Source organism: Cucurbita pepo, chromosome LG09 (genome assembly GCF_002806865.2).
Source record: "Cucurbita pepo subsp. pepo cultivar mu-cu-16 chromosome LG09, ASM280686v2, whole genome shotgun sequence".
Lineage (NCBI taxonomy): Eukaryota > Viridiplantae > Streptophyta > Magnoliopsida > Cucurbitales > Cucurbitaceae > Cucurbita > Cucurbita pepo.
Genome location: NC_036646.1, coordinates 184,629 through 196,432, shown reverse-complemented (window position 1 = coordinate 196,432; position 11,804 = coordinate 184,629). Strand labels below are relative to the sequence as shown.

Genomic DNA, 11,804 nt, shown 5'->3' with positions numbered 1-11,804 from the left:
TTCAAATCTATATACTATAATATAAATTATTAAGAGAGTACGTCACGTTAAAAAAAACGTCATAGAGTTGACTTGTCATTTGTCTCGTCTTACGTTAAATCGAATTTCATTTACGTTAATAATTACCATAAATAACATTTTGGCTCCACGCGATAAGCAACTTTGATATTAGAGAGAACGAGTAGCGGAGTAGGTGGGACGGAGACTAGCAAATAAAGTTATACGGGTTTCATGGGAAGAAAATGAAAGCTATAAGGACTTTCTATTATCAATCATATATCAATCATACGGATTTTCACGNAAAAATTAAAACATGGCATGAATCACATCTTTTTGAATCTTTGTTTTTGTTCTCCTAAATGTATATTAAAAAAAAAAAAAAAAAAAAAAACTTATATTCATACAATTATTTTCCTAACATTTTTTTTTCTAATGTTAGATTATAATACAAGGAGGTATATGTATATATTTTATTGTATTTATTTATTGTGGAAAGTATGTTATATTTCAGGTTGAAGGGTAGTGGCAGTGGCTATTTTAAGCTAGGCAACGACGTCGTAGGTGTTCACACGGTTTGCTTGCCGCATCCATTACCCAACACGTGTGTAACTAAGTATTATACCTTTCTTTTTTTACAAAAGAAATAATTAAATAAATAAATAAAGCAAATTTGATCCATATAAAGAAATAATTTATATCTCATTTAAAATCATTTTATTTTTAGAAATAAACCCATTAACTTAATTGTCACATATTATAGTTAAATATTACGAAATAAATTCTAAAGATATTACTAACAATGATAGAATTTTTTTTAATTAAGATCAAATGTTTTATTAGTAAGAAATAATTTATACTTCAGCCATTAAATATGAATATTGAATTATTTAAGAAGGAATGTAAAATAAATATATGGTATCCATAATTATAGCCATCCATGTGCCACTTTGCAATATAAAAATAAAATGGGGAAAATAAAAAGGGAGGCTTTATTTTTTCCACCCAGAACATATAAAAATATTGCCTTTCAAAGGGAATCTGAAGCATATAATATAATAAAAGTGAAAAAAGCAAAGATTCAATTGTATTATATATATATNGGAAATATGTTTGTTTTGGTTTTTTTGGACCTTTATGAAAGACTTTGGTGTGTTTACAAGGTTATTTATGGGTATAATTTTGAAAGTTGTAATACTAAAATAGTATATATATATATATATATATATATACCTTGTAAAAGTAAAAATATGCTTTATATATTGATTATCTATTTAAGAGAATTACGTGAGAATAAAGATTTAAAATTTTGATTTTATTCTCCTTTTTTATTGGAGTTGTTGCTATTCAATTATGTTGATCATCTCCTTCATCCAAGAGTCCAAATATTATAATATAAAGTTTTATTTTTGTTTATTTTTTAAAATGGTTAGGAAAAATGCACCCAATTTTGAATTTATTTTAGGAGAGAGGACGTAGCTTGTAAAGTTGCTTCATTACCATTCATATTATACGTTTAGGATCGGGGAATGATGTTGCTAAGTTGTTTGACTTTTTTTAAGCACACTAGCGTGTCTTTGTCATACCAACTCTGTTGTTTAGCTTATTTAGGCATTGAAAAGAGATTCTCCGTGCACTCTTCTCACTTCATTGTGAATTAGGTTAGAAGAGAACCAAACCAAACAAACCCGTGAGCTCTACGTGTTGGCAACATGCACTAACCACAATCTCTACGTGTTGACAAAATGAAATGCTTATTATCCTTTCCCTTTATCTTTAAACCTAAAATGTGACTTATTTTTGTTTCGTTATTTTTTTAATCAAACTAATTATTTTTATATGAACGGTTATCTGAAATGTTTATTTTCTTTATATTCGACATAATCTACTCAAATTATTTGTTTCGGCAACAACTTTTTTTTTTTTTTCCCTTTTCGTGACTTTATATCAAATCTAACGTAAAAGTAGTTTTTAGATAAAAATAATAATAAATAGTAATAATTCAACCATTCTTAACCTATGAAGAAAAAGAAAAGGCAAGGAGACGTGTGACAAATTTAAACTTGATAGCAATCCTTACATTAAGCGTCCAAACCATATGTTATATTTTTATGTTCACATTTTTATCATATAGTATAATAATAATAATGAGAGAACATGGAAATCTCCGCAATTATTAAATAATTTCACGTTATTCAAGGGACAATAAGGATACCAATAAATTAAAAGGAAAAATAAAATTGGAGGTTTTGACCTTGAATGGGTTGGTTTAATGGAGTGGGTTATTTATTTATTATATTCACGAACATCAAGACAAAAAAGATTCTAATATATAAAGTAAATAAAGTATTTGTAATTTTAAAAAATTAATAAACAATAGAAAAGAGCATAATTTGTGATATTTTATCCTTTATATAATTTTATTTTTTGGAATTTGAATTAATGTTTGTTAACCAATGAAAATTTAATTACAAATAAAATATTCAAATGAAAAGTTCCCTTTAGTGTAAAGCTTTCTTTTTCTCCTTTTTCCAAAAGTCTAACTGGTTTTGGGGTTTTGGAGTTTTGCTTTCTAATTCTTCATTTATGAAAATTCCTATTTAAGAAAGGATATCGAGAGAGATTTCTTCCCTTAAACTAAACTTATCGAGGATGAGGATTATATTCACGGTCATGTCCCCGTCACCGCTTACTCCCTACCATACTTTGCTATACATATAAAAAATAGGAAAAATTCGTTGCGTAACTCGATCCCTGTAAAATACATAGAAATTTTTGTAGATAAGAGTATTAAAATAGGAGGCGAGGACAAGAACGAATAAGGGGAAGATCCAATCTTTGTAAAAATACATGAAATTTTATGCAAAGATGGATATTGAAATAGGAGACGACGATAGAGATGAGAACGAGGAAGGTGAAGATATCTTCATCTTTGCCCCCACCTCGTGGGATATCTCTCAAGGTCACTCAACATAAAATTGCCATTGAGAAATTTGTTTGTATCCGATTCTTTTAACTACCAAATATGGTCTCCATTCATGTGTTCTTAAAATAATATAAACTTTTGAATTTAGGTTAAAAGATTAATTTAAAAAAGGGTTAGTTAGATATATCTCAATTAGATATTTCCTCCTAACAAAAACCAAATTTATAAAAGACTTTTGGCAATAAGAAGAGAATTTGGATTCAACTTTGTCTTAAACTTAATTAATGCCCATATATTATAAGATCGTATATTATAGATCGTGTTATAAAATAAGAAAATAAGATAAATTATATGGGAGATAGTATGATGAAATTGGAGAGTCCAAGTAAAGGTAGGTTAGGTATGCAAATATAAGAGGAAGCATGTGCACCATCTTCTAATTTCCTTCCATTTCCCATCCCTATTTGTCTCCAAAATAACGCCATTAAAAAAATTTGTGTAACCCAAAGCCAATACTATATTGCTTTATTTAGCTCTTGCCCACATCTCTCCCATACTTCACTTTTTTAAAAATTAAAAAATAAAAAAATTAATAATTTTAAAAATTATAGTTTTATTCTATAGTTATGGTAACAAAGACTTTAACGTACAAAACTATAAAGACTATTTATAATAATTTAATCCAGGTTGGAAAAAAGAAATTTGGTAATTTATTGATGAAGGGAGCATAAACGAAAGTCATGTTTTCTCTTTTTTTAAAAAGATGTATAAAAAAAAGGAAAGGAGAGGGATGTCATCATAAATAGAGACAAAATTGTGTAACCAACCCTGACATGTAGCCTAATATTCTAATACAAAACAATCTGTTTTATTTATTTATTTATTTATTATTATTATTGTTATTAAAAGAAAATGGTGTCAGTCAATTTACTTTGTACTTTAAAAAATAGACAAATAATGTAACATTTTAAATGAAGAGTGCTTCAACTTATACTATCATTTCATAAACTTTGTAAATCACCCCAAATTAACCCAAATTAACTTATCAAAGTGTTCGAGATTCGAATCATGTTCTATACCATCGAATTAAAAAAATGGTAAAAGATGAATTTAAACCTCTCATATCCATATTTTACTATTTGGCTATAACGGCATACACATTCCATAAAATAAGAAATATTGTTACAAGTGTCAAATAAAACGGTCCAATAAATCATACAAAATCTAGCGATATATACTAACTCATCAAACCATGAATAAAGGTTAGTTTTGTCGAGATTTGATCCACATAATGCTTTCCGTTATTTTGACCCAATCTTGACCAAGCGATATATACTAACTCATCAAAGCTTGAATAAAGGTTAGTTTTGTCGAGATTTGATCCAAAGAAGGCTTTCCGTTATTTTGACCCAATCTTGACCAAGCGATATATACTAACTCATCAAAGCTTGAATAAAGGTTAGTTTTGTCGACATTTGATCCTAAGAATGTTTTCCGTTATTTCGACCCAACCTTGACCAATGTAAAATAAATGTGCGTTAATGTTTTAATGTGTGCTATTGTAAAGGTTAATAAATAAAAAGGGATTCTATTGAGAATATCAATTACTAGTAAGCTATGCTCACTTTATTGTTACATTCATGAAATCTAAGATTTATATAATATAGTTTTATTAGCCACATTTATTGGTTAAAGGTCAAATATCGAATTTGATTAATTTGATTATGAGGTAGCTTAAGATTAAAAAAGACATGATTTTTTTATATCAATCATTATATTTGGTAGTATGAGCTATAAATGTGGTCAAACTGTAGTAGAAAATAATTCTTTAAGAATAAAAAAATAGTGATGAAAAGTAAGTATGGCCATCTAAATGGTTAAGGGTCCCTTAGGGTTTAGGCCTTCACTCCTTCAAGATTCCAAAGGTCACGCCGACAAATAAAATTATTACGAAACGGAGTCTACCATCCTTACAACGTGATAGCTATCACGAAACTCAAACATCAAAAAATGAGTTTCCATAAAAAGAAAAGCAGAAAAGAGAGCAAACAAACAGAGCACGTGTTCAAGAACACTAAAAACAAAAACGGTCACCAGAGCCATAACTGAGCTCACATTATTCTTATTTTTGTCACTCAAACCGGTCATTTATGAAATTTTAGAATGAATATAGGGTGATTATAACACTTCCAATGGTAAATTTCATATAATTTATTTAGCCCATAGATAATAGTCTAAGAATATGACACACAAATATGGCTACATCCCTTTCTCTAGATAACAGAAAGGGAAAACTAATAATCTTGCCATGGAGGTTAGTTTCACTTCCGCTGTCTTATATAACAACTATACTTTCGTCTTAAAAGTGATTGGTTAATCTAAAAGAAAGGACAACAAATCAAGTCTAATGATTGATTTTCACTAACCACAAAGATATGAGAACTCTATTTCATCTTTGATGTCATTGCTAGAATAACGGGTAAAGGCTTCTCAGTATTGATTCATATGGAATTAACATACCCGATAACTAAATTTTTGGTGGGAATCATCATCCTTCACAAACTTTCTTTTCCTAAATGAAACAGTTCCTTTAATTTTCAAAATCACTTTCTTGACGAAATAAAACATTTGCCTTAGAAAGAAAGGATTTGAGTTGATTTCTAGGAAAGAGAGAAGAAAGGGAATGGGAAATAGGAAACAAGTTAGGTTAATGCATAAAGTATGGAGGAAAATGAAAGAGAAAAAGAAAGTCTTTAAGCCACCATTAAATGTGGTTAATGCATGTTTATGTCATCAAGAAGGTGGGTTGGTGTGCAGTTTAAATTGAAAACCAAAACAATATTCAAAGAACAGAAACGGAAATAATATGGATATTTAATTTTTATACAGAATTAGAAAATTAGAGTCCTACTCATAGCCACTACTCATAGCCACCACCTGTTCTCTAATTTTGTTTTATTAAATTTCAACGAAAAATTATTTGAAGAGATTGTCACAATATGACTAAGTTATTAAGTTTTCAACCTAGAGGCGTACACCAACCACCTCAAGCCTTTACCCGCACGAGATTAATTCTTTATTATATCACTCTGAAAGATTCAAAGGGGAGGCAGATCCACTCTTTTCCCATTAAAAACCAAAGAGATTCTTTCTACAGAGTAGTGCATTAGTTTTTCACGTCTAGACACTTTCAGCCTAACCACTAAATATAATGGGCACTTTTTGCCAAAACACACACACAAAAATAATAATAATAATAATAATAAAAACCAGCTTTTCTGTAATCACAGGTCGAAACAATTGATTCCCATGCCCTTACTCCTCCCCTAACCTCGCAGAAGCTTTAAATAGTCCAACAGAATCAAAAGACACAACCAGATTTCTCACAGAACAAGCTCCACAAAAGGTTAAAGCAACGGAGTTTCCATCATTTCTAGAAAGAGGGTATTATGGTAAAATGCATGTGCGTAACAGGGGCCATATGCTGAGTAGACCAGACATGTGTTACCTTGAATGTGATGAGTTGAAAGCCAACAATTAAGAAGACAATTTTGATCAACTTGGAAGAGAGGTATGGCGGTTGAAGAAGGCAAATCCCCACATGGGTAGGTGGGGGGTGGCCATTGAGGTAGGTGAAAACTGAAAAGTTTTCCACATGGTGTTAAGATGCAAGGTTTGTGTCATACACAATATTTTATTCTTCAGTCATAAGAGAGGTCATACAGGCAAAGTATCTCTAGATTTCACTTTCAGAACCTAACTGGCAAGTGGCGATTAAAATATTGCCAGCCGCTCTGACCTGAGTTACTATGTTGGTTTTTATGGGCTTGCAGCCCAGCCGTTAACCCAAATGAAATATCATTACGTTGTGTCCGACTACTATGAACGAAACCATAAAAATGTATTCTGAAAGACAAGACAGTCAAGAAAAGAGAGCCAGGCTTTCCTAATAGGGCTGTTTTTTTCTTCCTTTGAAGGTTGGTTGAGTTTGTGGTTTTAAATGTTAAGGATAGACAAATATACTCTAGCTTATCAACTTAAACTTCTTGAATTTTGAGTTCAACGACATTGGGAGTTTTTGGGAGTTGGGGAATTTGAACTGTTGACCTCTTGGTTGGGAAGCATTTGCGTAAATTAGATGAGTTTTACATAGGTTGATAATTTTAACCTTTTGAATTTAGTGGCAGTTTAAGGTGAAAAAATGTAAAAAAAATTCATGTAAAGGACCAAATCAAAATCTCTAGAAAAAGTAGTTGTTGCTGCTAACCTGGAGAATGACCCAATTTGCTGATTGTAAGCTGAAGCTCATTGCACGACGATTGGGCTCCCTACTTCCATTCTAAACGTCCTGATTTTGTTTTACCTGGAAAATCATTTCCCTTTGAGAAAAAAAAGAGAGAGAGAGAGAGACAGATCACTAAGTTAATTCTGCGAAAAGAATGCTGTTACATTAGAAGATTAGCACAAGCATTGAACTGGCTTTGGATTATACATTTATGTGGACAAATAAAAACAAATAAATATAAAAAATAAAAATAAAAACAAATCTTCAACTGGTTTTGTGCTCACTAAAATAAAAACAAGGACAAAAGGAAATCCCAGATCTTGAAGAGACTGAATCATCAGTCATCATCGCAAGTTTCATTGTCTATAGTTCTGTGTCACAAAATCGGATCATCAATTCAGAGACCATCCTCCGGGCAAATGGAATATAGCTCAAACTATACCTGGAACAGGATAAACCAAGAAAGTCATGGCCCATTCTAGTTTAGATTCAAGAAAAGTCTCGGAAGGTATGATTAAACACATTTTCCAACGAAGAAGAGCCTTTATCCTCTAGTTTCAAGAAACTTGAATCAAACAGAGGAAGGTCAATGAAAACGTTAAACGTACCATATAAGTGCACATATCTCACTTGTCATCGCAATCACTGTCAAGATCTTATTGTGGATCTGAAAAATGAAAAAGAAATAGCAAAGAAACACAATTACAAACTAAAAGATGAGGCATTAACTGTTTGCAGGTCCATTTCAAGTTCATATAACATTTTGATACATGTTTTATTCAAGATTTAAAGGAAAACAATGCTAAAACGGTCTGATGGGAGATTTTGTGGAATAGACCAACATACTGTCTAATATCAAAGATGTCTAGAAGATTGTTTATTGAATATCTGTGTGTGCTAGGAATTAAAGTCTGTTTTCCCCCATGATGTCAAATGTCATATGCATTTTGAATTGTAACTTACCAAGAGAGCACAAATAAGAGCTAGCACAACACATCCCAGGTAAATAGCAGTTGCATATATACGAACTGAATCAAACATCATTCGCATTTGTTGCCCAGGTCCAAAGAGGAAAGCTGTGCTGCCAAATAAGAGGCGGTTTAGAATATTAATACCTCAAGGAAAAGGAACAACACAGTGAAAAAAAAAACATTAAAGGGTCCTTTTGTTTGTACACCAATAGACTTCTTCTGAGGAAATTTATGAAATAGAAGATTACAAAAGAATTAGATGCAAACAAGAACAATGAATTGGCAATGAAAGTAAACAAAAGTGCTGCTCCTAGCAATACTTCTTAACTGCTGACATAAAAAATGTTATAAAAGAGCTGTCTAATTTAGCTGGTTAACCAACCTTCCGACTGCCAGAACATTGCCAAATGTAAAGAGTGCAGCAAATTTAATTGGCTTGGCAAAAACAAGCAGTGACTGCATCAAGAAAAAAATGGAGCAAACACATCAAATGCAGTTCCAGCAAAAGAGCTAGCAAGACTACAGAGATGGGGTATGTTATTCTAGAATCATAAAAATCCAAATGGGATTTCAGAGGGAAAAAACATGAGATAAAAATATCACTGATTAAGAAAGAACAATGAACAAAATCATCTGTTTGATACTGTGCAGTGAAAAGGGTATGACATTGGTTCAGGACAAATAGCCAGTAACGCATTACGTCATTGACAATTATCTTTAACTTTCGAACAGGCTCATTGTTTACCGATTAAGATAATGCAATGTTGAAGAAGATTTTTGTTTGTGAATCATGTATTTCCACCTAACTGCAAACCCCAAATTGCTTTTAATGCATTAACCCATATGATTTTAGCTTTCGTCTCAAGTCTGTTACTCGATAACAATGGGATAACATCCTTTTTTACTGACTTTTATAAGTGCACAGCATTTTATTGAGTTGAGATTCTCAACACAGTTAACAGTAGTAACAGGGAAAAAAGAGGCGATTTTGTCCCTTTTCTTCTTTGCAACAAAGGATGCACTAACAGGGTTTTAAAACCATATGAGTTCCCTTTGAATCCCTCCCCTCAGCTGAATTTACACCTCATCACGTAATGTCCACACAAAGAAGGGAACTTACTCAGGGCTTCTTTCCTTATTTGTAACAACTCAAGCCCACCGCTAGCGGATATTAAAACGTTCTCCTCCCTAACCGATGTGGGATCTCACAATTCACTCCCCTTTGGAGCCCACCCTTATAAAGAATGTTTCGTTCTCCTCCCCAACCGATGTGGGATCNCCCCCCCCCCCCCTTCGGAGACCAACATCCCTGCTGGCACTCGTTCCTTTCTCCAATCGATGTGGGACCCCCCAATCCACCCCTTTTCGTGGCCCAACGTCCTTGTGGCACACCGCCTTGCGTCCACCCCCTTCGGGGCTCAGCCTCCTCGTTGACACATCACCCGGTGTCTGGCTTTGATACCATTTTGTAACAGTCCAAGCTCACCGCTAGCCAGTATTATCCTCTTTTGGCTTTCCCTTTCGGACTTCCCCTCAAGGTTTTTAAAACGCGTCTGCTAGGGAGAGGTTTCCACACCCTTATAAAGAATGCTTCGTTCTCCTCCCTAATCAAGGTGGGATCTCACATGATTGCTGCAAACAACTTCTTGCTCAATGCCAATTTCTGGTCAGTTAGGTTCTCAACGTTGTCATATTCCAAGAACATCCTCCCAAGCCTCACCTACGGTCATTTCTTGTCTGCAGAAACTACAGACATTCTAACAAATCCTCCCAACAGATGACTTCCCTTTCCGACCCACCCAGAAGTCTCTAGAATAAGGCTTTCCTTACATTTCTTTTAAGGAGAAAAACATCTTTCAATTTTTTTGAGAAGAGAAACGTATTTCATTGCGAACGAAATAAAGGGAGTAAAAACTCCCAACACCTAAAGGTGAATTACATGAAAACTCTCTGATTGGAAATCAACAAAGAAAGAGAATAATAGGTAAAACGTTTTCCTTCAATTTGCCACATCAATTCTAGTGAATGCTTCAATAAATCAGTAACACCTAACCCTCCTATACTTAACCTCCTCTGTTCTCTCCATAGATATTGGATTGAGTCTCGTTCCACAACTCATCAGAATCGGTAGAAAGTCCGCCATATCCATTGGATAACTAAGGTCCGTTTTCCTTCATTGAAATCCAAATCTCGAGTCCTCCGTTTTCAATAGGTAGAAACAATCTCCCAATGAACCAAGCGACTTGATTTTTCTTTAGCATTCCCTTCTTAGAGGAAATTCCTTGGCTTTCTATTCCAAATCAATAATACCTTCCTTGTTTGTTGTGCTTTTTTAATTCATTCTTGAAGTCCCAAGGACCAACCAGTGAATAGTGAGAGAATAAAAATCTTATTTACATCCCAAGACAATCAATGGAAATAAAGAAAACCCGAGTTACCGATCATACCCAGAGCGTAACTTAGGTCCAAATCCAAAATTATCATCAAAGCTGTTCGCCATTTACACAAGATGCATACAGAAAAAACATATATGCCATTGTATCAAATGAAGAAATCGCTTAAATGTTCATACCACGATCATGCAGACCACGCCCCCGGTCAAGCAGCCTCCAAACCCGTATAGTCTCTGTTCATCAAAAATCCAACACAGTATGAAAACTGAAAAAAAAATAATAATAAATAACAAAAAGCAAAATCCATAAAAATTTCCACAAGTGGAGCTCTCTGATCGTTGTTTAAAGTACCTGTACAGGAGTTAGAGAGCAAAGATCTTCCGAATCTTCGTCCAGCAAGCTCTGACCACGCTCTTCATCATCGCCAAATACGGCTAGGCCGAGCTTCCACATTTTGATGGAAATTCAGTATTGGGTGAGCTCCCGTGGTCTTCGAAGGTGTCGACCAAAGTTTCGGATACGAGAGGACGGTGGACCTTTGGCTGGAAGACGTGGGACTTGAGGAATGCTGATTGCTCGTAGGTAAACCAAACCCACGTGCTAGAGGCTCAACCAATAAAGCACTTTCGAGCCAATTTTGAGTTATGAAGCACTTTCAACCAATATGAGATTTTAATTCTAATTCTATGATGGATGACAAATGAACCCTATTCTAGAACTTTGAACCATCAACCTGTTTTGGATGGTAGAGTAGGAAGAAAGAGGGAGTCGTGTTCATTCTCTCTCTCGAAGTCGAGCCCGGGTTCCAAGGTGAATGTGTACAATATTTTGAGTTAGACAATTTGGAGAATTAGGGTTTAGTCGATCCTCAAACTACGGTCGAAAAAGTACTTTCGATCATATAAACAATACAATTAATAAAAAATATCAACTAGATATGGAAAAATAAGAGGATAAACTTCTTAACAGTAAATCCCCTCGTCAAGCGTCAAACATGTATACGAATCTCCTTCCAAAATAATTCTTTATCATCGTCATTCAAATAATACATGAAGTCTCGCAGTTCCAAAAAGCTACACTAGATAGGAGAATACTGGCCAAAGGGACTCATATAAGAGTTGTTCTTTTTGAGCATCGAAAGAGGAGTAGTTACCGCTATAGATCTGACCCAAAAAAAATATATATATATATACAAAATGTGAAGTAGGGTTTTAGGCATGGTATAAGTGAAA

General features: G+C 33.5%; 1 protein-coding gene across 1 annotated transcript; it reads right to left on the bottom strand.

The window, feature by feature from the left end:
* Positions 1–7,349: 7,349 nt before the first annotated feature.
* On the bottom strand, positions 7,350–11,355 carry LOC111801550 (vesicle transport protein SFT2B). Its single transcript, XM_023685578.1, has 6 exons — positions 10,924–11,355; positions 10,752–10,805; positions 8,562–8,635; positions 8,172–8,289; positions 7,817–7,875; positions 7,350–7,650 (listed from the first exon to the last, which is right to left on the bottom strand). Exons 1-6 carry the CDS (start codon positions 11,023–11,025, stop codon positions 7,572–7,574), a joined length of 486 nt encoding a protein of 161 aa, XP_023541346.1. The 5' UTR covers positions 11,026–11,355; the 3' UTR covers positions 7,350–7,571.
* Between the last annotated feature and the right edge of the window lie 449 nt (positions 11,356–11,804).

What these genes read in the sequence shown, in the direction of transcription:
- LOC111801550 (XM_023685578.1), bottom strand. Translation starts at nt 11,025, where the DNA reads ATGTGGAAGCTCGGCCTAGCCGTATTTGGCGATGATGAAGAGCGTGGT. An exon ending in AATGTTCTGGCAGTCGGAAG is followed by an intron (nt 8,290 to 8,561) that starts GTTGGTTAACCA and finishes CTTATTTGGCAG; the next exon opens with CACAGCTTTCCTCTTTGGAC. An exon ending in CTCTTATTTGTGCTCTCTTG is followed by an intron (nt 7,876 to 8,171) that starts GTAAGTTACAAT and finishes TTCATTTTTCAG; the next exon opens with ATCCACAATAAGATCTTGAC.